The following is a 27831-nucleotide window of genomic DNA, read 5'->3' on the forward strand; positions in this document are numbered from 1 at the left end:
AACAAGCAACTGAGGCGAAACGACTATTCAATAAATCCCCACCAAGTGCTTGCATGGTCATGACTACATATTTTACGGTTGACTAATTGCACCAAACTACAATTTATCATAGCAATGCACCATGATCACCGCACATGTTACTTTATTTGTCACCGACCGAAGTTCAACATCAGAGCTCTTACACAATGCACGAAATTATGGAATAAAACAACTACTTTGAACATGGCCCACACATATCAGAAGCCTCTTGTCAAGCCTGTAGAATGAGCATCACCGGTCCACTCCCACATATTCGTGGACCATGTTATTAATCTATCATATTTCATTTGAGCAAAATCTACAATAAATCTTTCATCATACTATTTACAGTTATCATTTTGAACATGTTACATTGAAGTCCGCTTCTTCACAAGGACTGACATAACTGATCAAAATGTCCAGAATTTGAATGGAACATATATCAACAAGGAACTCAATACATCATCTATAATATGGTTCACGCAGCATTGGTAACAGTTTGATGACTTTTATATTTACAGCTTGTCCAAGTAACGGTCGAGACATGGTACCTCAAGACTAAGGCCCTTTCGTTTTCTTGTGTCGGTAACGATCTTACCAGGCTTAGATGCTGGATCCAATGCATCTCCAGGAAGAATGCTCCAGTGATCAAAAACACACTGAGGAAAAGCTTGGCCACCGGTATTGGAGCGAAGATCCGCAGTAAATCCTGTTAGAATTAAGATACGAATGTTATATAGTACTTCATGCAGTCGTAGTTCAAATAAGCTCTATAAAGAAGCTACGATTTCGGCGGTATTTCAATCAGTGGCTTAGCCAAGTTTTTTTTCTGGGTCAACACCCCCCCCCCTTTTGAATTTTTTTTCAAAATTGAAAAGTTGCCAATAACGCGTGCAATTGCTTTTTGCTGAAATTGCCGATTGTTTTCATCATCATAACGTGTTGTTTAGGCCATAAACGCCTTTAGTTGGTGTGTATTCTCTCTAAATCAAATTCTCCACAAATTTGGTAATTAACATTAAACAAGGTTGAGTTAATTTGTGATGATATATAATATAACTAATGTAAAGTATACTCGATCAATTTTTATTGTAATGAAATAAATTTTACAGCGGATTTACAAATTTTTCTAAAAGTTTATATTTAAAAATAATCGGGAGTGGCAGTGATATGTATTGACAACAATGATATGTATTGTGATTGATACAAATTTTTATGTCAGAGGATTGCCGTGGTGTTTAAGAGTGGTTCTCGTTTTGTCGCCGCAACCGCAGGTTAAATTGAAGACAATTAAATTAATACAGCAGGGCATTTTAAACACGCCCTGTATCGGTCATGGATTGATTACTTTGCATAAAATCCTCTTTTAACAAGTGGCGTAAACGTGGCGACTGTTCGGCGTGGATTTCAAGGTGGTGGTATGTATTTTTGATTTACTGGTATACTTTTTGCATTGTATGAAGTAAAATTGTACTATACCGGATTTTATATGAGATATTGAGATTTTTCTAACAGCGATAACGAGTTCGCAAAAATACGTATCAAAATTAAATACAGCTTATCTCATATTTTAATGTCCACAGATCACAGTGGTATTTTAGTATAGTGATTTTTTTTTTGACGTAAAAAGTCGCAACCGTGAGTTACGTTGGACACAATTAAATTATTAATATATAAGGACATTTTAGAATACCGTAATTTTCATAGATTGGATATTTTATGCGACAGAAAAATCATTATACACTAAAAAAGGCAGCTCTTTTAACCAGCGTGTAATCGCGGTGACTCATACCGGCGGCAATGGGAATTTGGCTGTGCTCCTGATCTCAACTATTCGAACCGGTATTAGAATTACATAGGGCAGTAATTTAGTTAAGAACCATATAAGCTTAGACCAGTGTTCTTCAACCTTTTTTATCGTGGTATACCTTTTACAATTTTTCAAGAGCTTTGTATACCTCACAAATACCAATGTTTATTTAAGGCTAAAATAAACATAAAATTTTAAGGACATATCGTACTGCAACATCATCATGCAATCTAATAGGCTAGTGTCCGCAAGTTATAAATTTGACTGACGACCTTAGCGCTAATGGGTATAATGTTCAACGGAAATCAAACAAAGAGCAGGACAGCCGAAGTCACCAACCCAAACACGTGACCGCATTATCTATATAATTTGTGATGTAACAATGTGCTCATGTCGGTTCTTTGCTTAACTGACATTTTATATTTCATATGCGCCGCGTTTGCATTGTTGTCTCCGCTTGAATATTTTATAATTTAGAATCACTGACTTAGGCTGTACACCCTTTGTATACCCTTTATCAGTTATATACCTATATTACGGTCCGGTATACACTTGAGTATACTGTATACCCGGTTGAAGAGCACTGGCTTAGACATGTCAAGACAAAAACTAGACTCCAAAAACAGACATTTTTTGGATAAATGGCAGCAGTGGTGAATCCAATGAAGTCCAACTAACCGTCGCGCATTTTGGGCGTTACACTCCCGGCCTGCGAACATCCCTCCGATTAAAATTTTGGCCCGCGGCCAATAAAGTTTGGGAACCCCTGCCATACATCAACAGTATAACTGTGTATCTTACCGAATGACTCATTCACAGGTAAATGAGCTTTTACGTTGAACATAGGAGTTCCACTGTGTTGGCCTTCTTCTGTAACATGTCCTCGACGACGATTGAGTACGCCATAGATTCCTCCGACAGCGGATTCAGGACACTATATTAAAAAAATATTCACGATATGAAGTGGATTCAGATACTATCACCATAATTTATGTCTACAGAGGTTTATATTACCAAATTATAAGTGGTCATCAAGCATAAGTGATATATCCACACTCTAACAGTAAGGGATGTTTTATAGCTGGAATTCTTATACAAAAAGACTAAACAAACAACTCTAGTCTTCTAGGAAAGCCATCAGCAAATGACATACCTGAATCTCAACCAAATACATTGGTTCAAAGAGCGCAGGTGCGGCAGTTAACTGACAAGCATAGATGCACCGTCTTGCGGTTGGAATAACTTGTCCACCTCCTCTATGGATAGCATCAGCATGCAATGTAACATCATGAACGTTATACATAACTCCCCTCATGTTCTCCTCACATAGGACACCTTCTTTAGATGCCCACTGGAATCCAGCAATAACCGAATCTTTGATTTCGTTCAGATATTGAACACCCTTGGTCACGTCCATGAGAAGGTTGGGTCCTGTAGTATCGGGTCCAAAACACCAGATCTTGCGGGCTTCATTAACATCGAACTCATATTTGTCAGCCAATAAACGAGCTCTTAATTTTAAATCTTGGCGAGGAGCGACATCGCCCTGAATGAATTAAAAATGGAGAGGCAAACATATAATTCAAATACAACATCCTTTATAGCTAATCAATAAATAAACTTTATAAAACAACTCACGTCGTCGATAGCTTCAGCCAAACCATCAGGAAATTTTTTTGCCTTCATGTACAATCTATTATGTTTGTTTGGGGATTTCGAAAGACATGTGATGTAAGATTCTTCATTCACAGTTTCACGGTAAGATACGACCGGGTCAGATTTCTGGGAATCAATGAAATTATTAATACAGTACTGCAAAGGCAGATGAACGTTAAACAAAAATACAGCATTGTCGCTCAAAAAGCAGAAAATTTGTCAAACAACTATTTATTTTTACAGAGTTTTTAAAGACATATGTTATATTACACTCATAGATGCTCAAAATGTTGTCTGTGCACTTCAGAGCAGCGTTTAATCTAGAAGTCCAAGCTCGTCTAGCTATTGAAGGTTATTATGCTGGATACCTTTCCACTTCAACCTCTACATATACACATTTTCTTCGTGATCTCATTCTACCTTCAAATTTTCTGCTTTTCTAGCGACCACTTTGTATTATTACATATATTATTATAAACCTTCAGTGGGATGCAGGCATGATCTTCTTCCAAATCTTTCATGCAAATCTCGAGATGCAATTCTCCTGCCCCAGCAACAATGTGCTCGCCACTCTCTTCAATGATGCACTGAACCATAGGATCAGATTTTGCCAATCTAGATATATATACATTATCTCTGTCATCTATTCCAATTTTAAATTAACACAAATCTAATGCAAATTATATCCAAGAAAGCAATCAATCCTCGTTATATTGACGAAGCTTGTTTTTGACAGATTGGTAAAATATGAACCAAATTGACTTAAGGACAGCGGTTCCCAAAAGTTGTGACACAGATTGTTGTAAATGTGCCGCAAAAATTACCAGAATTGTGTCAAACAGCTAAAATATGATCGAATATTTCACCTATTGTATTTATTATGTTTTATTCTATATTATTTTTAATCAATTAATTTATTTCACCTTTCTATGTCGTTGACTTTCTGTTACGTAGTGTCGGTTCGATATGTAACAATAGAGATTACTTTCTGTAGTTTTCCTTTTGTAAATAATGGGTGTGCCATTATTTTAGCCCTAAATAGAAAATAACTTACCTTTTCAGACCTTCCACAAGCTTAGGAAGATCTCCTGGATTTTTGGCTTCCACTGCAACACGAACCACAGGCGACACACTGAACTTCATCACTTTCATGTTGTGAGCCTGTTGAATTCAGTGTGGAAGTTCAATAATTAGATTTTCAATATTATTACTCATCTACGTTGCGCGTAGAAGGAGTAATGCTTTAGAAGCGAAAACAAGGTTGTTGGAACAAGTTTAATAAAAAAAAAAATTAAAATCAAAAATACATACAGTTGCCAAAGTTGTGATGGTTCCAGTCTTGACCAGATACTGATCCACTCCTACCAAACCAGCAATATTACCGCATGGCACGTCCACAATTGGTTCAATGTAACGTCCCATCATAAGAATAGTTCTACACAAATTAGACAGTTGAATTAAAAACTTATGTATGTTGAAATGAACCAGTAATTCTACGACAACCGTCGAACGCATATCTGACTGCAATTAACACGTGTAGAACGCAGGTCAAGCTAATTTAATAAAAAAATAAACATTTGAACTGATCACACTCCAAGAAATTTACTATAAAGCTTGAGAAAGGAAGAGAGTTTAAAATGAATGAAAATATATATACGCTATACATATATCTATTTGTAGTTGAAAGGGAATGCATCAGTGTATGGTGCAGTGTATGGTGCTTAAGGGTTGTAGGATATGAAGACAATACTACATCACTTCTTGATAGGTATGGTTTACTTACAATTTTTGCATGCACAACAATAAAATCTCGGGCCATTACATGAGGCTCAGTATCAGTACCAGATAGTCGGTAATAAAAATAACACCTTTGAATCTGCTTGGTGTACAAGTCGTCTTTTTTACCAGGAGTATAATGAGGACCCATGATTCGAACTTTCTGCCCAGTTGCAACAGTTCCAGAGAAAACTCTTCCAAAAGCGTAGAATCTGCCTTTGTCACTTGTAGGCACCATTTTACTGATGTACATTATCAAAGGTGCTTTAGGATCGCAGTTTTTGATACCTTGAGTAAAAGATGTAAGGTTTTAAGTCATGTCATGGAACAAATCCCAACCCTAATTATAGGTTTTACCGATCACTTACTTATAGATGAAAAAATTGAAGTGCCACATGTTTTCAAAAAACTTTTTTTTTTTTTTTTTAGTTAAAATTTGAATAATCCCATTCATGATTTATCTATATTATAACCCAATTTCAATTTAGAAGTTGAACACATCTAAACAATTAAATCAATCTCACCAATTGCGGCCTCGTCATCTTGGGGGCCTTCATATAAAAGTTCCATACGATACTTCTGTGATGTCACAGGTGATGGTAAGTGGATTGCTATCATCTGCAGCAAAGTGTCACCAGCTGGCAGCCAAGTGCGCATGAAGACCTGGGGAAGCAAAGAAATGTTGAAGCCATTAACCATATTGTACCATTATATAAACAAACAATACAGGTAATTTCAAAGTAAGAGGCATAATTCTATAAGCTGCGCTAGTGTGTCTGAGAAGTTGTAAGTACGCGTTAACTTTCACTCTTGTGGCCTATTTAGTTGAGCAAATATAGTAAACTTCACACGGAAATAACTAGGGACCGACCGATATATGCATGCTAATATGATTGGAGCCAATGCAGAAAAACTCTGCTTTCTCAACTACCACATGAGACTGGAACTAATGAGTTACAATAAGTGTTCTTTCTTGCCATGCATACAATTTTCTTCGGCCCTTACACCGTCAATTTATAATATGTGTTGAAAATCGCTAAACTCAACGATGCACAAAGAAAGGCGTAATCATACTTTGTATGCAATTTTTTGTCATCATTGCATGAGTTTAACATTTTGTTATAGATTTCATTTCTTTTGCAAGAAAAACACAGAATTCTCAGACTGTTGCTTGTTACTTCTAGCCATCTTTATATGTGAGGAAACATCGGTATAGGCCTAGTTCTAGAAAACTGTCAGTATCGGTTTAAAAAGGCAGTATCGATCAGGCCTTAGAAATACCACACAAACGTACCTTCATCAGCGGTTTACCAGTTTTTTCTTTATCATCTCCTTTCAATGTAACATTAGTAACTTTCATCACTTTTTCAATGTCTTCTTTTTTATCGTTCATTATAGCATCGAAAGCCTGATAAATTGTGAAATATATGCTTATCAAAGTCAAAGAATTACTTCATATAAAACAGTAATAGGCAATTCTCCAACTCAAAAAAGATATTCTATTTTAGGAAAGACAAAATTAAATTTCAGAAGCTGGAGTGTTGTCTACGCCAGACACGTTTATACCTAAATCATACCTCCTTGTCCATTTCTTAACAATGAGAGAAATTTCATCAAAATATAAATTGCAACATATGTGAAATCCACACAGTACTGATTCAAAATCAAATTACCTTGTAAATTGGACCCAACACATAAAGGCAGAATGCACGCTCATTCGTGTCTGTTTTGGCTTTAGACCACTTCTTGGTTTTCATATCAAAAAAGTTATCACCCCATAACTTTCCCATCAACTTCTCAACGGTGGTTTTGAATTTATCAGCATACATTTCAGCAAATTGTTTAAGAGAGAATGCCCATCCATGGAGTCCGGAACCGAAACCAACTGTTCCTTTGTTTGGAAATACCTGTTTAAATTAGCCATTCATATTACTGAATAAACGAATAGGAGTTGAAACATTTATATCAAGTAAATACTTCATTCAGTTAGGTACACAAAAAGCAGAATTTTTAGGATTAAAATGACGATTTTTCCATAATATGGAAATGTGGCATTATCAAATATAATGAAAACATACTCCAGAATCAGTGCACTGAGTCATGGAAAACTGATGGGGATGGAATTATTATCCCATTTTCCAGTATTTTCTGGCATAAAGTTAAGAAGAGTCCTGAAAATCAGGCCAAAAAATAGGCACAAAAAATCTGCTCATTATTCAGGAAATACTGTATTTTTAATTAAGATCCAGATTTTCCAACTAACCATGTGCTTGAAATCCATTTTTTGATTATTTATGGCCCTTTTTAGAGTATTTCGCTTTAATCAAGGCTCTATAAGAGTAGCCACTGATATCTAACTTGCTACTATTATTTGGAGAACTGGAATCTTTCTTTTTTGACAGTATACGACAGATGGGTTGCCCACACAGTAAGTCTTAAGAACAGGTAGAGCACCGTCCAAAATATCAGTAATTTGACCTGGATATCTCCGAAAGATGTCTTCTCGTCGGCACCACCATATGTTGAAATAATGACATTGACGTTTTCAACAATTCGGCTGAATGTTTGATAAAGATCTTCTTTATCAAGCTGTAGTTCCAGAAGAGCTCTGTCCATCTTGTTCATGAAAACGATGGGCCTGATACGTTCAGCAATAGCTTGGCGAAGTACGGTCTCAGTTTGGACACAAACACCTGATAGTACAAAATATTTGCAATTGAAATCATGTCTAATGAAATACAACTTAAAAATTGAATGGTAACAATCTGCAGCAAATATTCTTGCATGATTTATGCTCATGAGCAGTAATAGAGCCAGTACTTACCGCTAACACAATCAACCACAACCAGTGCACCATCTGTAACGCGCAGAGCAGCTGTAACCTCCGATGAAAAGTCAACATGTCCTGGTGAATCAATCAAATTGATAAGAAAGCCATTACCATCTTTTTCACATTTGATATGTTGCATATCCTTTTCAGGCAGTTCATAAAAGAGAGAAATTGCACTGAAAAAAGAATCAATTTCAGTGCTTATTTTTATGAATGTAATTAAATATTTAATTTTTACTTACCGTATACAACAATATGTACCGGTAACCAATACTTAAAATCCAAACTTTTTTTACTCAATAATATCTATTTCAATATGGCTCCAATTCTAAGAATAACAACCATATTAACCTAATCCTCCCGGTCTGACGCATGCGCGACGTTTCAGACGTTTTGCAATGCTGTGTGTATACCATGAGGTCTGAAATGTTTGTTATGGTCTTGCTTGAAAGGAAATCTTATTCCCCACACAACGATATGAGAATGAACCTTATATGACATTTAGAAGTGATAAAATTTCGCTTACATATCACGCGTGTACTTCCCGCTGCGATATAAAAACGTCGCACAACAAGAAAATGATTCCATAAACCTTGGCGTTGCGCGCTAACCAATAACAAAAGCTAGTATGATAAGGTCTTATTTTGAAGGTCATTTTATATGCTACATAACATAGGAGAGTGGACATCTCACAACGTCAGGAAGTTATAAAAATATCGAGTCGTTTGATCGCAGCTGCCTCACCGAAAAAAAGTTAGGCGTTTTATCTCGCAAATTCTCCTTGTCTGACGATTATAAGCTTTTATGATTCATAATAAATGTTTTATTATGACTCACAAAAGCTTTCAACGCGATAAAGCACAATCAAACAACCGATCGATCTATCAAGCTTAGCCTGGCCTGATTCGATGTGGTGACTTCTCAAACGGAAAATTTCCAAAACGATTGAACGACGCGCGCTATGGAAAAGCGTTTAGTATCATATGAAAGAGAAAACCAATGTGCAGTCAACTGTATAGTCACATTTCAGCTTTACAATAGCTATAGACGTCCAACAGCTGATAGAATGAGAGAGTGTAAATATTTTTGTTATTTTTTGACGTTACGAGAGACCTCTTGAAAGAGGTGTTTTAGTTTACGGTCCTCCAGTGACATCTAGCGTATAGTACTCTAAAATACCTTTCCAATGGTATATAATTATTGTATATTGGGTGAATTTTGGGGGTCGTATCACGTATGACATTAATAAAAATGGGTATTCAAAATTGGGCTCGATTGGGCGTCTAAAACAGGTTAAAAGACATCAATTATAATAATGAATGCAAACCGAGATGATGTGGAGTCTTTATAACACCAAACCGGTACTGCCTAATAAACTATTACAGTACAGCACACTATCCAAATTTTAAGAATTTCCCTCCATTAGGCTCAATAAAACAAACACTCTATGTGTCTCACAAACGCGGGGCGTCTGGGACCTCGGCAGATGCTTCATATCGCGCCATGCTTGTCTCAATAATAATATAAATTGATCGCAGCAGTCACATGACCAAAATTGCTGTTTTTTGCTAAAAACTTCCGAAAGCTACGGTAAAAATTTTTTCCTTCGGTAAATCTGATTATTTTTTCCCAAGGAATTCAATGACGACGTTACTAGATTGCGCTTTTTTGTAGTATATTGCGCAACTTCATTATACTGTATTATTACTGATATTGAGGGACAACAATTCCAGACGTCTCCCAAAGGAGGGGTGTCTGATCATCTGTAAAATGGTTTCTCTGAAACGGGAAAATGTCACCCGATTTGTATAGTGTGCCGTACTGTAATAAGGACACACAATCTAAGTCTCCATAACACCAAACCGGTACTGCCTAATAAACTATTAAGGACGCACAATCTAGAAACATTCCCATGGATTCCCCCCAAAAAAATAATCTGAATTTACGCAAGGCAAAAAAAATTTACAGTATTTGAATTTTTTTAGCAAAAATCAGTCTGGAGGAATGGAAATTTTGGTCATGTGACAGCCAACATATGTCATGATTGACTTATCATCCAGTCATTTGCAGGACTAATTTTTTTCATGGATCTTGGAATTGTGCCCTACTGTATATTGAGAAATGTATTTGTTTTAAAGCTCACTTACGTTGACTTGATTGTAATGCATCTCTCCTGCTCATCCTTTCTCGTATCTGTAAAACGAGTTTCTCCAGCTTTCGCACCAGCAATGATACCAGCTTTGCTAACAAGGGAGTCTGTTAATGTAGATTTACCATGATCTACATGAGCAATAACAGACATGTTCCGAATATTGGCTTTTTTGTCCATGATCTCACGGATCTGATCGACTGTGAAGTTCACCTAAAAATAAAAATTATGTTTAACATCAGTCTACAGCAAAAGCGTGCAACAGGCCACCAAGCTATTTAGTGAGCCCTTTTGAACAACCTGATTTTTCCAAATCAAGTATATAATCCTAATCCGACAGTTTATATTAAAAAAGACACTCACAAAGGTAAAAATACACATACATATACTACCCTAAGACGGCGAGGCGTCCAGCAATCCTCTTGCACATTTTATCCTCCCAGGATTTAAACCGCCAAACCCACAAAGGGTATCAGAGGGGTGGTCTGGTGGTGATGACTGGGTGAGTGTATTCCCAACGCTTAGCACAGTAGCACGATGCGCCGGGTCTTACTACTTACTGAATAGAACACGAAACAGCGCAGAATGGATAGAAACATTTTACTTTCATTATTTATTAGCATCCGTGAAATTTTAAACAATTTGATGGGAAACGGTATACAGTGGTAGGGAATGATCACGAGTTTATGTCAGTAATCTTCAACATCTTTAAATAACCAAACATGATGCACCCTAACCTGGTACACATACTGTGTTCAGGTTGTGCGCCATCTTGGTGCACATACTTCATGACGCACCCTAACCTGGTACACATACTGTGTAAACTTGTGATCATTCCCTACTACTGTATGTTGCCTCCCATCAAATTGTTTAAAATTTCATAGACGCTAATAAATAATGAAAGAAAAAAGTTTCCATCTCTTCTGCGCTGTTTTGCGCTCTTTCCCTCTCTTCTGCGCTGTTTCGCTCTCTATTCAGTAAGTAGTAAGACCGCGATGCGCCACACTGCTGAGCCCAAATTACTAATACTATTATATTGAAGTATGACATTTCAGTGTCAATATCGGAGAGTCAACCTCCAACCTCAAATGGTGTTGAATCATATAAAACAATCTTTATTATTTTGTTACCAGTCACCATTGCCACTGACTGATTGAAGATTTAGATATCTACCCTGTTTTTACATAATATAGCAAAGGACTGGCATTTACAAAATAAATAAAAAATACGTAGATCGCTACATAGACTGGATGTCAGATTTTTCTGTCTAAATTGAAAAGTGGGTTCTTCCCGTTCAGGTTATAGGCTACCTTCGCAAGAGTTATATCCACTTAAATCACGCTCAACAAGCCATATTATTCGTTCATATTGCGCGAAATATATCGACAGACACATGATAGCTCAAAATTACATAAAAAAGGGAAGATAAACTCACCATTTTGGATGTTTTGACTTCGTTTCTTCACTCCGCGTAAAAAAATCAACCCTCGAACTGAAGGGCTTGGGAAAGGAACGTTATGAAATGACAAAGCTGTAACGCCAACCTATTACGTCATAGCACCACGAAACAATATTGCGAAATCCAACAGTAATTATTGCGTCCCTACACGGATGAAATAAGAGAGGAAGAGATATTATTTGTCGATCAGATCAAACAGTCATGATATAATAAGTAAAATGATAATAATAATAATGAAGCAAAAAAAATTCTCATTCTGGAATATCCCCATATATGAGTATAAGTTTATTTTGACTTCATAAATCAGCATAAAGGCGATGAAATAATTGATAAAAACAAAATAAATAAACTGATTACAGAATCGGAAAAACGAACAAACCCTTGAGCATGGTTTAAATAAAACGTACATATTTCAGATTAAAAGGTGATGCCAAAATAAGTGGTACGTGTTCGCTCACCCAAAAGTATCAGGTTATTAGACCTTATTAATTCGAAAACCATCCAACGCGCGAAAAACGAAAGTGGCATGAACAAAAAACGAACCAAAAACGATTTTAACATTAGCTCTCATGGGGAATGTGATCACCAGAGCAAAAATTTGCATTTTTTGTAATTTTCTAGTTATCTTTCATTGTAGACGTATGCAGTTTTGGGGATAGAATATATTTTATATACTTTTTGATATTTTTATCATGATAGACACAGTCAAGATTTTTGATAATCGTTCATTGAAATTTTCATGGTCGTGGTGTTTCTGCTGGCATCTTTCTCACCATACCATGCCATTCTGCCAACGCGTTGTGGTCTGTGAAATATGCGCTCCAACTGCTCGTGTTTCTTATTATTATAGGATAACAGAATACCGGGACCACAACATACCGTGTTTGGCGCTAAAGAAAGACCTATTTTAGTTAGTAAAGTTTAGCCGGAATGGCAGTCTGTTCACGTATTAAATCAAGTAGACAAAAAAAAACTAGGAAAAAGAGTAAAAAAAATATATTACTTGGTAAAAAAGAATATATTTATACAAATAAAATAAATTTCGCCCAACCATATTGATAGATTTGTATGAATTTTGAAATTGGATACCGAATTGGTTAACAGGAATGAAATGTATAAAACAATGTTCCTAAAACGATATCGCCAAGTTGATTATAGTTGGAGTCTCCTAACGCCAAATTCCCGAAAGGAATTGCCAAGTTGGATGCATGAAAAGGTGGACTAGACTCTAGACTAGATCACTTCATTCACCATAGCTAGAATATAGCCAGATTAGATTCTAGATTAAATTAAATACTACTAATCACCAAAAGTAATTATAATAGGGTGGTTCACGTAACCACTGGTCGATTACGGCATCCTCTTTTATCAAGTCCATGCTTCCGAAAACGAATAACTAACTAATCCCATACTCGACATGGAATGGTAACCGGACGAGAGGCCATGATTCGCCATATCGGCTTTCTTCTCACACGGGATAAATGTGTAAATTCTATCCAAATTTGGTCTGACCTGGACACGCCACTGCGCGTCGCTGAATCAAACGCTTTGATTGTACAACGCAATTAGGTATTGACTCGAGAATCTGCACACACTTTTCCCAAACAGACAAAGATGTCAAAGTTGAGTGTTAAACCTGCGTTTTTTATTCGTTTCCATTGGCTATGATATTGAATCAATTTTCAAATGAGCATAAAGCGCACCAATCTCTTGTATTTTCAACAACTTTTTAGTGGGAAGTCTTGTAAAATTCGAAACATCAGAGACTGAATGGGGAGGGAAGAACTATGCTGACGTCAACAAATTATACCCGCGGACAACAGATTAGATACTATTCCGTCAACATTTTCTTTACACTTAGAGCTTTAGTCCCACTAATCTTGCGCTTACATTTTTTATAATGCAGATTTATTTGCACAAAAGAATGTAACAATATTAAAACTAAACCATGCTTGGATCCGTCAATATTATCTTAGACATTGGGAACTGATATGCTCGCCCATGGTTCATCAAAGGGTACTTCCGAAGTATAAGAACCAAGATGGCGGACACCGGGACGTAGTATGTGTACCAGATTAGGGTTAGGTAGGTCATAATTTCATTCCAATTTTAGTTCTATCACGAGTTTGGGGACTAGCCAAGTGACTCCCGTAGTATTTGTACCTGAAATTATGACCTAACCCTAACCTGGTACACATACTGCGAGTACCATATTATGCAATATGTAGTATTGTTGTAGATAGCTTATTGCGTTGAAAACACATTAAATAAATAATTAAATAGCCTAATTTGTTACAATTACCGTAATAAAAATATGATTGCGGAAGATTCATGTGTACATGAGATGTGTCGCGGACCATAACGTCCGCGTTTATATTGTGTATATATATATTTCATGTTGTATTGACCCTTATTCAATGCTGTTTTGTCGGATCTGGACTCCGACTAATCACTACACGTGAGAGGAAAACTATGTCATTCGCTCTCTTTTCTCCGTTCTTCGGGCTGGAGGTCGGTCGTGTTTTTAGTTCTTTAGTGATGTAATCAGTTTATATGTTTCAAGTTTGATATTCTGAAGTTGCCGTACAATAAACAACCAATCCGGAACCCTTGAGTCTTTGATTCATCTACAACCACGGTAGCAACATCTTCGTCCGTGACAGATGCAAGCATGCAAGAGACCTGTATTCTCGCTAATACATATGAAAAAAAGAAAACTATGCTCAAATAAAGAGATGATGGTTGCGCATCGATACTGGTACCGCAAAGGCTGAAAACATCGAGTTTGCTGAAAAGATGTTGGCGAACAAGTTCACGCGATCGAGCATGTCAGAATAGTTGGGGCCAAAATTAGGGTGAAATAATCAGTTCCAGTCAACGACTAACATACCGTCCCAGTATAGCAGGGGGCGGCAAATTATGTCCCGCGGGCCAGATCCAGCGTGGAGTAAAATAATCCGGCCAGCGATGCTTCACTGAATTATAGTAACAAAACGGCTATTTTGACGATTATATTTTTTATAATATCATATTCTTCATATTCGATGCAAGTGCAAAGGGTGAATGAAACTTTCTGAATCTAACTTTCTAACTATCCAAATTTGACAAAAGTCCACATCGATGTTTAGAAGTACATATGCGTGCAAAAAATTATTTTCGAAAATGAACATTACAAAGAACAAGCTGAGAACTCGGATTAATGATTCCCATTCAGAAATTGTTTTAATCCTGGCTTCATCCAGTGTGCCGCCAGAAAAAAAGAGTGATATTAAATGTCATTTGTAAATTTTTTTCTTCAAGTAAGAGGACTAAGTCAGCCATCCGTTCTTGTTAACTTTCGAAAAATTATGCGGCCCGCCAAGACTTGCAACCCTTAATTTTGGCACGCGAGCGACAAAAGGTTGCCGACTCCTGAACCAGCAACTTCTTTCTTTTTACAAAGTTCTGAAGATTTGAAATTGATTAGCCAACTAGTTGCAAAAAAAAGTTAATATTTCGAACAACCACAGTCACCCCGACAACATCAAGATTTGAGCAAAACAATATCAGACTTTGCCTTCAGTATTAACTTGAGGGAATAACACGCAGGAGACACCAGTTACAAACTATTAACATAGAATTGAATCGTTAGCCAAGCCTTTTATGTGAGGGAAATTAACCATGGGTTACCAGCTATATAATAATTAAATGAGCCGTTTAACAAGGAAGATGAGTACTTCGAATCAAAACTGATCGTTGTTCAGAACAAGCGAGCTATGCTCAAATATATGAACACGTTTACCATCCCAAGAAAAGCACCAACATTCAAAGACTTCAGGTATAACAGTGACTGCAAGCCACGCTTTTACGAGACAGTTACGAGTTAGTTCAGTATCACCGCGCTGTGTTACGGTACCGGAACTGCTCTATCTTTAAAAGTTCCTGTCTTGTGACAGCGTGAATTGAAATTGCAAGCTGGTCCGAGACTGTAGTAACACCAACGATACGAGTCACTACTGTTATATAACACCAAGTACGGCACTATTCGCCATTCACCTTTCCTCAAATATTAGCAAAGCAATGATTTCGTTACGAACCACCGACGTTCGATGGTACGTGATCAAAAGAACATGAAGAGGAGTGCCAGCATATGCGTCCGCAGAACGTTCGGTGACTTCATAGCAAACAAAAACAAATCTCACAGAGCTAACAGAAATATTTAGAATAAATAAAAGTAATAGCCTTCTGAAGAAAAATTTCATCTTTAACCACTAAAAATTTCAAAACAATTGGTTCAGTAATCAAAGAGAAAAGCGACTTTTTAGGTTTTCCACTAGGTGTCCAAAAAGTGTCAGAGAACAACAACATAATATTGAAACGATCGTTATGTCCACTAACGTGTCCAAAAAGATTTTATAAATGTGTGATTATGTCTTGAATACTCTTAATTCAATCAAATGGTACAGGTTAGCTCTTTAGTGAAGAGGATAAAAACCCGCAGCAAGACTAATATGCAGTATGACACGGCAATATTGCTAATATAAAAATGCACGGGGCAAGTTATAAATAGCATACCGAATCGAAAACAAGAAAGAACCTTTTTCAGATTTAGCATATTTTTGAACGTGGAAGTACCTAAAAATTTTCATGAACAAATTCCAATTTGGAAAAAAAATTAGAATAAAATCGAGATACTGATAAGATCAAGAGTTATATAAATATAACCTGAACTAGTCAATAAATTAGAATTCAACAGAAGCAAATTCATTTGGTTATTTAAAAGAGATCTATGATAATGAGACAAGATTGGATCACGGTGAGTATGGCGTAGGTCAATTTTTTCGTTGTTGAAATATTAATGTGATTCAGGCTAACAAAGAAAGAAATGGAAATCATACAACTTAATAGAATTTAAAAATTAACCATAAAAAACGCCTGTCTGATAATTTATTTCTTTACAATATCCATATGAACTGGGATAATGTGATTCAAACCAACCAGAATTCTTCAACTTTCAACAGCGTTAATTAATAAATCTAATTTGCTACAAACTTAGTGGGCCTGATGGTCTAGCAGTATAAGCGTTAAACTTAACTTGCTGACATCGAAGGCTACACATCTCAGATTTTAAGTTCTCCCCTCGGCACCTCACTTATGTCATAAAAAGCCAATGCCAAGCCATAAATATTTCGCTTCCTCCAAAAATAGTAGCTCAACATACCGGTAGATGTTTGTACAGTGGCTTCTTCGGAACTAACGGAATAATGAAGCGATGTATAAAAAAAAAACATGCTGAATAATTTTTTTTTTAATTTCAGATGTTACGGATTTTGATGTTTCTCTGCTTTACTGTAGGATTGGCATCGGGGAACAAGATATATCACTTCAATCCCCCCAGCCCATCAACACCTTACTATTATCCAGGCACTAAAGTTCCAGTGCACCCACCTCCATATGACCAGAAGCTTTTTAGAAAAAAAGAATTTTTGGTGAGTTTCATTGAAAACAATTCACAAAAATCTCTATTCTGACAACAATTTCATTTTTAAAATACTTTTTTTTTTCAGAATGTGCCATTAACTATGGCTTTATGCAGAAAATACAATGAGCTACGAAGACTCAAACCATGTGCAAGAGCAATACAGAACATGCAAAGAGGAATACTACCCAGTTGCCCGTTATCTGATAACAACAGATGGCCGTCGAATACAAGTAAAATCATTATAAATTTATATCATACTTGAAATGATAAGAAAACTACATATCACAACTGCCTTATTATGACAGCATTTCGAGGTCACCTAGACATCTTGATATTGGCATACTTTATTTAGAGATAGTACCAAATGTTTTATTCTTTAATAATAAATGACATTAGTAATATTTTACACTAAAATTTATACCAAATCTCAAAGTTGGATCCGGTGTCAAAGTTTCAAAAGTCAAAATCTCAAGTTTAAGCATTCGAAAATATAAAAGCGAACATAAAATTTCAACAGAAATTTGTAAATCTGATTCTGGAGGCAACTTTTGGAATATCTCGTAGTAGAGAGTCGCATTGAACTTTTTTTTTTAATTTAGTAATCCAATGGTTTATACCAAATAGGTCAGCAATCTCATACAAGAACGAAAAGATCATTTACCCCGCTACCTGAATGTACAGCAAGCCAACCAAACGCAATCACAGTCACAACAGCGAGAGATTCATCCAACCCTAATAAAAATTTGGACATTATATCAATGCATTCGTAAGTATTTCATACAAATATTATATCCAACTCCAGATTATCAGATAACTGAATAAATTTTGATCATTTTTTTTTTAATTTATCAATTTCTAGTATTTTTTAACAATGCATATCCTCTTGGTCCGGGATTCTCAAAGCCTCCTAGTGAGCTATGAAATGACGGAAGCCACTACGTGTCGTTCACGGTAACTACATTAACTTAAATTGCAAAGTAAATTGCCTGCGATTTGTTCAATTCTTCGGCTGCAATATATTTATTCCTCTTGTTCGCTTATGTTTTTTTATTTATTAAGAGTCGCACATAAAATAATTGATTGAAACGCGGTAGAAGCCTAATTAGGTATTTTTTTTATAGAATTACCACAGGTCTCAAAGAGTCTATATAAGGGCGCCCCGAATAATGGAAGTTGGTGAAACACTGGACTAAGGTCTGATATTGGTAATGTTCGGCATGAAATTGAAACTAAATATTCATAGTTGCTAAAATTTGTCAGATAAATCAATTTAATTGAATCCTATTCAACTGTGCATATGTACTATATTATACATAATTTAAAATTTAAATTTCCAGCTCAAGACATCATTCAAGTTTACTACACAAATTGCGACAGCGTTTCAGATTTCGAATCGGTTGGATTATCATGCAATGCACTCTGTGTTCGGATGAATTTGCTCGTGTATGCTAACGATAACTTGGACAATGATGATTATATCACCAAAACAGTGGATGTTGATCTGTCATGCTGTCTGACTGTCAATACACAATCTTGGAATTAATCCAATGGCTAAGTCTGATTGAAATCTTCCATCCAGAAAATAAAAATAAATTACATAAACTTGTTTAAATTTAAAGTCCTATTTCAATATATTGAAAAGTGAAAGATTATCATTCTTGTATATAGTAAAGCAACGATAAATTCTTAAAAATATAAAAGAATAGTGAAAGATGAGCCTACTTGTATATATTATAATAATCAACTATACCAACTTATTGAATTTAACAGCAGCTTATTAAAGTGCTATTTTTTGTTTCGAAAATAAAGGATTAGTTTAGTCGATTTTTGTGTGCTGGTTGAATGGGTAAAAATCACTAAGAATGGAACCTTGTGCTAAAGTGCATAACATGACCGCCAGTTCAGTCCATAAATCCACAGTTTGTGGATTCACAAAGTGAACGAATAATCCCGACAATGCCTGTGACAGAATCCAGCGCAGTTAAAATAATTATATAGTAAAATTGAATGCATGAGGGGGCTAATGATAAAAGTCCAAATAGTATTGAACCCACATAATATGTGATTATCCTGTTCAAATGTGCACCCCTGATCCTTGTTCTGCGCAAATGCTACTTTTTGCTGCAATTATAAAAAATCAGACACAGTGAAATTGTATATACAGCACACATCTTAACATATTTTGGATGACAACATATTATGGCTCAACAATACAACCACAATGAACGCTGCATTGCTAAAAAAGGATTTTCTGAAAAATACTTTGTAACGGCATTAAACTTCTATTGAAATTAAGCAAGAAAGATTTCTTTTCAATATTCATGACAGTATAAATATAACACACAATGCAAACAAGGCGCACATGAAATATAAAATGGTATTTACGCAAATAACCGACTCGAGCACATTGTCACGTCACAAATTATATTGATAATGTGGGCACATGTCTGGGTTGGTGATTTTGGCTGCCATGCATGTTGCTCGATTTACATTGAGCAATATTCCCGTTCACGCTAAGGAAAGGCAGTCAAATCACAACGTCTATAACTAGCCTATTAGGTTGCATGATGATATTGCAGTACAATCTGTGCTTGAAATTTAATGTTTATTTAGGTATTGAATGAACATTGGTATTTGTAAAGTATACAAAGTTCTTGAAAAATTGTAAAAGGTATACCACGATAAAAAAAGGTTGAAGAACACTGATATAGAGTATCAATTGGAATTACATTTGTCTGATCTAAGTGATTCGAGAGTTTCGATGCACTAACATTTGCTGCCATGCTCCATTTGAGGTAGCTATCCCCTTTTTGTCCTGAGCAAATGTAAATAATACACACACATGGATGTTAAAAATGAATTAAATTTTGTAATACATTGAAAAATAGTCATATTTGATAAAATAAATCTTTCTACATTCCATATTCAAACTTTAGTAATTTTACAAAATAGAAAATTAATTAAAAAAAAGTTCATTCAAACTTTTGAGCTTCGACATTTCATTTTCCATGACTGGACAATTAACAGGAAAAATATTTTTGTTTCAAAACATAATCCAATTAGGAATACATTTCTGACGTTCTATAGCTGAAAATATGTTTTCATATTGCATTCAACTACAGAGCCCTTTTATATTTTAGCTTATGCAAGACTATTTTAGAATGTCAGTAGAAAACTTTGACTCCATTAAAAGTGTGAAATTTCGATATCCAAATCTATAAATACATTTATAATAGATAAATTATGTTACAGATCCCATCACAATTAAGGCGAAGACCACCATGGCCCAAGAGATCTCCTAAATATCAAGTACTTTCGAAAATATTGAGAAGTAACAACGATGGCATGAAATCTAGTTGAAATGAAATTCAAAATCATTGCAAATTGGGAATTTTAAAATTACTATTTGTCGAAGATCTCTTTATTGGAGAAGTGCTGTTATTATTTAGAACAAATTAATCTATCAATTCCTAACTGCCACCAGAAGGCTATTACCTCTATTTTTTTCAAATTCCCTCGTATGGGACGTATGAGTCGTATGGGACCGGATACTTCACCCCAATATTTGCTGTTTTTATTTTAGGTCACGAAAGCTGTGCTATTTTCTATGCTGTATGGATGTACTTTAAACTTTTGTTACGAGATCGAGGTAGCCTACCGGCATACAGTTGATGTTAATTGCTACAGTTCTTGAAAGAGTAATCGCTACTAATTAATGACGACTATTTTAATACAATCTGGCCTTCAAAATTAATTTTGCATAATTGCAACTTTGGTTTGAAGCTTTTGCTTGATCAGATAACAGATTCTAGTTAAACTCACATACGCTACCGGTACCGTAGTCAGTCATGAAACCTTCGTGTTCACGTATTTCTCGTATTCACATAGTTGTCCTGAAAGATTATATAAACTGCACAAGTAAATTTTAGAAAACAAAACTTACGAGATAACGACATTCTTAGTTAGGCTATTCATGATACCAACACATAGTGTTTTTATATTTTTGCAGACAATGCAATTCTGTTTTAGAGACTGGTCCTGTAAATGCATATATATACATGTCATGAAAAAAATATAGGCAGCTACGTTCTTGCTTTTACACCCTATACACAGCTTGGAAGCCCAGAATAATACAACGTACAATAATCAATATTTGTGTAATAAGAAACAAAAAAGAAGACAGCAATGGAGTAGAGCAGGGTCGTCAAACCTTTTTGGCCGAAGGGCCACATGTAGTTTACTATTAAGTGCGCGAGCCACTTAAGATGGTAGGTATGTTTTAGTTTCGCTACACAGATTGAAGAAAAAACAAACAATACCCTCACGCCAAACTTTCACAATTATCATAGAACAATAAAACTGTTGTTTCCCAACCATTGATGGGACGTACCAGTGGTCATTCCCAAAAGTTTCGCCAAAGACAAGCCAAGACGCTTGATCATTTTCATCACAGCTCCCAACAAATCAATGCCCATAGTCTTGCCCTTAATTGGGACAATGGCTGCGAGCTCTTCGGTAATCTCAAAAGCATGATTACTAACTCCCCGCATGATAAGCAGTAGACTTGATGTCAGTGCTTTCGTCAAGCGCCAGGAAATACGATAAAAACTTTCCCGCTTTTGCAATCAAAGTTTTTGCTACAGAGTTCCCAAGCTCTTCAACACGACGAGAATTGTCTGTCTTGACAGGCTTATTTTTGCAAACGCCTCTTTTATTTCCGAACATAACATAAACATTGGCAATCCGAATAATACTTGCTTATCGAATTCACAATGTGAGAATGGCTTCGATTGTTTCTGCCACGAAGTAGCTCGCTTTTATAGATGTACTCTGGATTTTATGTTTGTACGTAGCGACTATGGCACCTTTATGTATCGATATACCCTCCCAGTTGGTTTCGATTGAAAATGACAATTTTCAAATGAGCATAAAGCGCAACAAATCTCTCGTAAGTTTTAACAACGTTTTAGTGGGCAGTTTTGTGAAATTCAAAACATCAGAGGCTGAACGGGGATGGAAGAACTATGCCGACGTCAACAAATTATACCCGCGGACAACAGATTGGATACTATTTCCATTCCGTCCACATTTTCGTTACACCCACAACTAAAGCTTTCGTCCATTTAAGGTTGCGCTTACACTTTTTTATTGCAAATCCCTTTGTATACAAAGCATGTAACAATAAACCATGCTTGGATCTAGGGGGCGTAGCCAAGAGGGTGGTTTTATGGGGGTTGGAACCCCCACTTTTGAAATGTACAAAAAGAGCATCTTTCTGTATTATACATAGCGATTTTTTGTAGCTTGAAATGCTTTTTAGACCCTCAAAACTTATGAAAACACACGTTTTTCGTCGTTCGGCCGGGCCCGCTAGCTGTTTCGATCTAACTTGGCAAATATAAATTTGAAAATTTTTGGCTACGCCACTTCTTGGATCAGTCAATATGATCTTAGACATTGGGAACTTATATGCTCGTCAATGGTTCATCAAAGGGTGAACCAAGATGGCGGACACCGGAACGTAGTATGTGTACCAGGTCAGGCCATAATTTTATTCCAATTTTAGTTCTATTACGAGTTCGGGGACTAACTAAATGGCTGTAGTATTTGTACCTGGAATTATGGCCTAACCCTAACCTGGTACACATACTACGTTCCGGTGTCCGCCATCTTGGTTCCCATACTTCGGGAGTACCCATCAAAGGACAACCCTAAATCAAGCTTCCCTAACCAATGATGACGCAGATGGAGATTGGTTCATTAGTATTTTATTATGTAGCAATACATTAAATTGATTCAATAAAAAGGAAACCAAAGCCATGATCATCATCCACCCGATAACAAATAGGATAGTCAGAAAATAAAACAATGCGAAGTGAAAATAATTTTCGTTTTAACATTTGTACTAAATACTGCATCGAATACTGACTAACCGGTAGTAAGAATACAATTTTTCGAAAAATTTATCAACAATACAAACATATTTTCCTTGTGCATGCATATGGTTCTTTTCTATATTTTCTGGAGTGAATTTACAGAAGCAATGATTTAACAAATTATTAAAAATAATAATTTATCTATTTATTTGTTTGTATATCAATGTTGCACATGGTAGGAAATGTTACAGCAGAGAAGCAAAATGTGTATAGGGGGAAAGCTATGAGAAGACCATGAATTCAGTGGATGCATATGAATGGGAATAACGTGTCTGCCAGTATCGATGGTCCTTTAAGATCCTTATCAGTGGAATATAAAAATTTAATTGAAAAAGATAATAATGCTCGATATAAAATAAAGATTATTGATATAAGATTACATATATGATTTGAGTAGATCTGAATGAAGCAATGAAGAATTCCTTCCCGAAAAGCCGAAGTCATTGTTGCTCCAATACACAAAAAAATATTGTTCATAATTTTCCTTTACGGAATCACAGCACCTGATATAATTGGACATTGGCGAACCTATTACACTACATCTTCACTAGTCATTAGTAAAGGATTTATGTACTCAAATCCTTCGAATTCAGCTTGGTCAATTTTGGCTATAGTTCTTGGACTTGTGGGTGTGAGTGCTACTGGTTCTTCGGTGAATTGAGCATCAAAATTCTCAAGACCATATTCATCACTAATAAGAGGTTTGTATGGCGGAATAACCTGAACAAAAGAAATCAAATTAGATGTTTCTATTCATCCAAGCAACATATGAATGCAGAAAGATTAGTTCATAGGGGCATTATTGACAATCAGGCACAAATAAAGCAAATAAATGTGAGCCAGTCACAATTTAGTAAATAATAATCAGCTTTCTGAGGGGGCCAGATTTAGAACAACCATTTTTATTACGCTATTATTTCAATTGATAATATAAACATTTAAATAACCTGTCTTGCTTGCAGTATCTCCCAATCAATAGACCTGAAAAATGCATGATCAATTATATCTTGGAAACCAGTTTCAGGATGACAACCGAGACGTTCCTGCTGCATTTTATTCAAGAATCCTTTCAAGACTGATGAAGCTTTCACTGACAGAGAACGAGGAATGCGAATCACTTTTTCAAGAATTACCTGTAACATGAAACAACGAACAGTGTTATTTGTCTTTTCGTAGTCCCTCATTAATTGCGGTGGAAATATTGTATGCCTGTTTTTTTCAATTTAGTTTTTTATCCTTTCATGCAGGGCTAAGGAGGCGGAGCTGGCCTGAAGTCGTGCCTGCGCATTTCAATGGAGCTGAAATCAGGCTTACCAATATAGATGGAGCCGTAGCTAACAGAAATTTTAGTTGACATACCACAAAGTGCCTGTAATTGTAAACATTTTACTAAGCAATATCTGGATTCTGGGGATGCATTATATTATATACGGGCGAAAGAGCTCAGAAATGAAGCATAGACATACATTAGGATTGTAATAACTTTCACTCGCATATTATAGTATGAGAAAATCTGACCTGGAACAAATAATCTTCAGTGTTTTGATCAGGGTTATCTGCCATACCAACAATATCAAATGGACTTCTTCCTGCCATCATTTCAAACATGAGTACTCCAAGTGCCCACCAATCAACCGAGAATGAATAGTCTTCTCCCCGAAGGATCTCGGGAGCAATGTAATTTGGAGTACCACAAAAGGTAGACGTCTTGTCACCTATAAAAAGTATACACTTAAAAATCCTGTTAAACATGATTTGTAGACAAGCAAGAATAAATAGTGAGAGAAATTATCGTAAATGTACCTTTCAAAATTCCTTCTTTACACATGCCATAATCTGTCAGTTTTATGTGACCTTCGCTATCAAGAAGAACATTATCAAGTTTTAGATCTCTATAAATAATGCCTTTTTCGTGCAAGAAATGTAATGCAAGCACTATTTCTGCAGCATAGAAACGAGCATGATCTTCTGGAAGTTTTCTCTGAAATATAAAAATGTTTTATAAACATTCAAGTGAAGCCTATCAGCTATCATTTATAAATGAGTCGCTCGTTTAAATCTTATTTCGAGTTTTGGAAACTTATTCAAATTGCCATCCTGTGTGTTTGAAACCGCATGATTGTTCTTTTCTTGTCATTGTTGTAAACTGCTTGTATGAGAAAGTCTAATTTTAGTCGGACGAATCCTTACAGAAATACATTTGTGTGCACCGGGACTCTTGAATCGCGTATAGCTGGGTGTTTATTTCGAGCAGTGGCAGAATTCAAAATAAATTATCCAGTCTTATCAATTCCATGGCACATAATGCTAGGTTACACCAATCATTAGGAAGCAAAGATATGTTAAATAACTTGCAAAGATACATCCAAGATTAATAAATTGAGTATTTATTTATTATCAGTTAGAAAGAAAGATCTAGTGTGGCTTTAGAACAGATTTCATCTACAGTCTGATAAAAACCATGAAACACCATCAAAAATCAATGTCTTTTAGAACTAAATTCAACTGCATGATGCATAGAAGTAAAAGAAAACAATAACACCACTTTGAACAAACTTAACAATATTGTACTACTTTTGATATATTAAATAAACACGTTAACGAGAATATCAGTCAGAGACCGAAGACTTATCGCTTGAAAGTTAGGGGATCCCCCAAAACAGCGCTCTTACTCCATAGTGACACCTTGTGTCTCATCACTAAATAATTAATTAAACTCGCTAATTATACCACATAATTCATCCAAAATCAATAGGATTCTGGTACGACATATGATGAATGCACATGCAAAATCTGGAGCAGATTCAATCTCGCTTTCATGAGATATCGCGTGCATGTAACAGACAGACAAATACCTATCAACATACTTACCGATTAAAATCGATAAGTAATAACTGACCTGTCTTTGCATGTGAAACATAAGGTCCCCTCCATTCACATATTCGATAACAAAAAATAGGCGATCAGCTGTTTGAAAACATGAATGCAATCCAACAAGAAATGGGTGGTTTGAAGCAGTTTCAAAAACATGTTTTTCAGTTTGTACCTGAAAAAATAGAGAATAAGAAATTTTTCAAAAAATAGGCTTGATAAAAATCACTGGTAAATGAGAATTGAACATCTGAATGTTATAGTAACAGGGCCAATGAGTTGGTTTGAAATGGCTCCAGCTACAGCAACGAAGCCTGATCTTTTTTTACCTCAGAGCTGGGTTACATACAGGACAGCTCGTTTTTTTGATGTGACCATGAACCCTCACCATGAACATCAGCCCAAATGCAGTTTCGCTGCAGTGGGACTCAAAAATTTGTATGGTAGATTAAAATTTGAAATTTCGAATTTTAAACTTCCAATTATACAACTTTAACTGAAAAGTTTCAAAATTATGAAAACAAATATTGAAAAAAATCATAACCAAAAAACATAAAAAAAAGAAGAAAATTAAAAGTATGGAACAAGAATTAGATGGTTGGGAGCTGGAGCTGCTAGAAGTTTTAGTTGTTTGGTGTTGTTAAGGTAAGCTTGGCTCTAGCTCCAACAAAATGTAATGGCTCCATCGCTGGTTAGTCGAATATTCGAAACAGTTAGAAGAGCTGAACCTGGAACCCTACTTAGTTATATCAATAAACACATTAATGAAAATTTGAACATAAAATATTGAACATTTACCCAGTCGACATCTTCTTCATCAGTGACAAGCTCTTTCTTTATAACTTTCATCGCATAAAGTTTTTTACTTTTCTTCAAACTCACAAGAAGTACTTTAGCATAACTTCCTCGACCAATAACTCTCAACATATCAAAATCTCTCAAACCAAAGCCAGACGTTGTCCTCGATGTCGCATGCACTGCCTCACCACCTGTACCAGTGGCAGGATTGTAATGAACCCTTTGAGCCTCCCCCTCTTGAATATGCACAGAACCAGGATCATCAGTAGGATTGGAAATCGGAATTCGTGGACGACGTCCTTTTAATTTCTTCAACCTACGCTTTAGTTTGTACCATCTTCTTGCCCCACGACGATAAATTTTATGTTCGCCCACACATTGAACCCCGGGCTCAGGAGGTATTCCTTGAAATATATGAAGAAACAGAGTATCATCCTCATTTAGCTCATACAGTCTTAATGCTTCATCCAACTCCAGTTGAGATGTTACTGTACACAGATCACCTTCCTCGTCTAACCATTTCAAAGTGAAAAGTTGAGCATCTGAGAATCCACAATTAACTCGGATTTGCACCCATAATTCATCCATTCGTATTTGTGGATCGAGGTTCAGGTTCAAAATTTGATTTTGATACGCTAATTTTGAACGTACCATTAAATGTGAGGTATCAACAGACATGGTCAAGTTTTGAATGTAATTGATATACAATGCTAATTACAATTTTCGGATTTTAAATTCATACTAAAACATAAAATATGAATAATGAACTCTAATAGGATAGCCTACCGGTCTGCCGGTACATTTAAAGCTATCCCGGCTGTCTTCATTGACCATATTGTCATCGAGAATTCATGCGCATAGCCTATTCTCTGTTCAAATATCGGGTTCAGTTCGAAAAATAGCAAGGAATAGACGTTACCGATGCCAGTACAAATAATTCGAATTTAGACTAATTAGTATTGGTTTTACATGCGATACCGTACGTTTTCTAACAATGTTAGGGGGAAACAACGGAACAAACGCATTCACCCTCAGTACAGCAGTAAGTAGGCTAGCTCTGCGCTACA

At 35.9% G+C, this 27831-nt stretch overlaps 3 protein-coding genes across 3 annotated transcripts; 1 reads left to right on the top strand and 2 right to left on the bottom strand.

The window, feature by feature from the left end:
- Positions 1-125: 125 nt before the first annotated feature.
- LOC120345482 (elongation factor 2-like) lies at positions 126-11826 on the bottom strand. Its single transcript, XM_039414940.2, has 15 exons — positions 11675-11826; positions 10238-10452; positions 8085-8266; positions 7739-7953; positions 6934-7167; positions 6555-6668; positions 5785-5923; positions 5353-5548; positions 4796-4919; positions 4539-4645; positions 3964-4099; positions 3467-3610; positions 2982-3374; positions 2630-2762; positions 126-727 (listed from the first exon to the last, which is right to left on the bottom strand). The coding sequence occupies exons 1-15, from the start codon at positions 11675-11677 to the stop codon at positions 534-536; spliced, it is 2529 nt and encodes an 842-aa protein (XP_039270874.2). The 5' UTR covers positions 11678-11826; the 3' UTR covers positions 126-533.
- Positions 11827-17000: 5174 nt separating this feature from the next.
- Positions 17001-18721, top strand: LOC144411684 (uncharacterized). The gene is made up of 4 exons (XM_078115692.1): positions 17001-17166; positions 17245-17389; positions 17784-17925; positions 18497-18721. The coding sequence occupies exons 1-4, from the start codon at positions 17011-17013 to the stop codon at positions 18609-18611; spliced, it is 558 nt and encodes a 185-aa protein (XP_077971818.1). The 5' UTR covers positions 17001-17010; the 3' UTR covers positions 18612-18721.
- Positions 18722-22907: 4186 nt separating this feature from the next.
- On the bottom strand, positions 22908-27520 carry LOC120345485 (protein kinase C iota type-like). Its single transcript, XM_039414945.2, has 6 exons — positions 26765-27520; positions 25995-26141; positions 24899-25076; positions 24614-24810; positions 24043-24228; positions 22908-23815 (listed from the first exon to the last, which is right to left on the bottom strand). Exons 1-6 carry the CDS (start codon positions 27440-27442, stop codon positions 23627-23629), a joined length of 1575 nt encoding a protein of 524 aa, XP_039270879.1. The 5' UTR covers positions 27443-27520; the 3' UTR covers positions 22908-23626.
- Positions 27521-27831: the final 311 nt, after the last annotated feature.

This window comes from Styela clava, chromosome 8 (genome assembly GCF_964204865.1).
Source record: "Styela clava chromosome 8, kaStyClav1.hap1.2, whole genome shotgun sequence".
Taxonomy (NCBI): Eukaryota; Metazoa; Chordata; class Ascidiacea; order Stolidobranchia; family Styelidae; genus Styela; species Styela clava.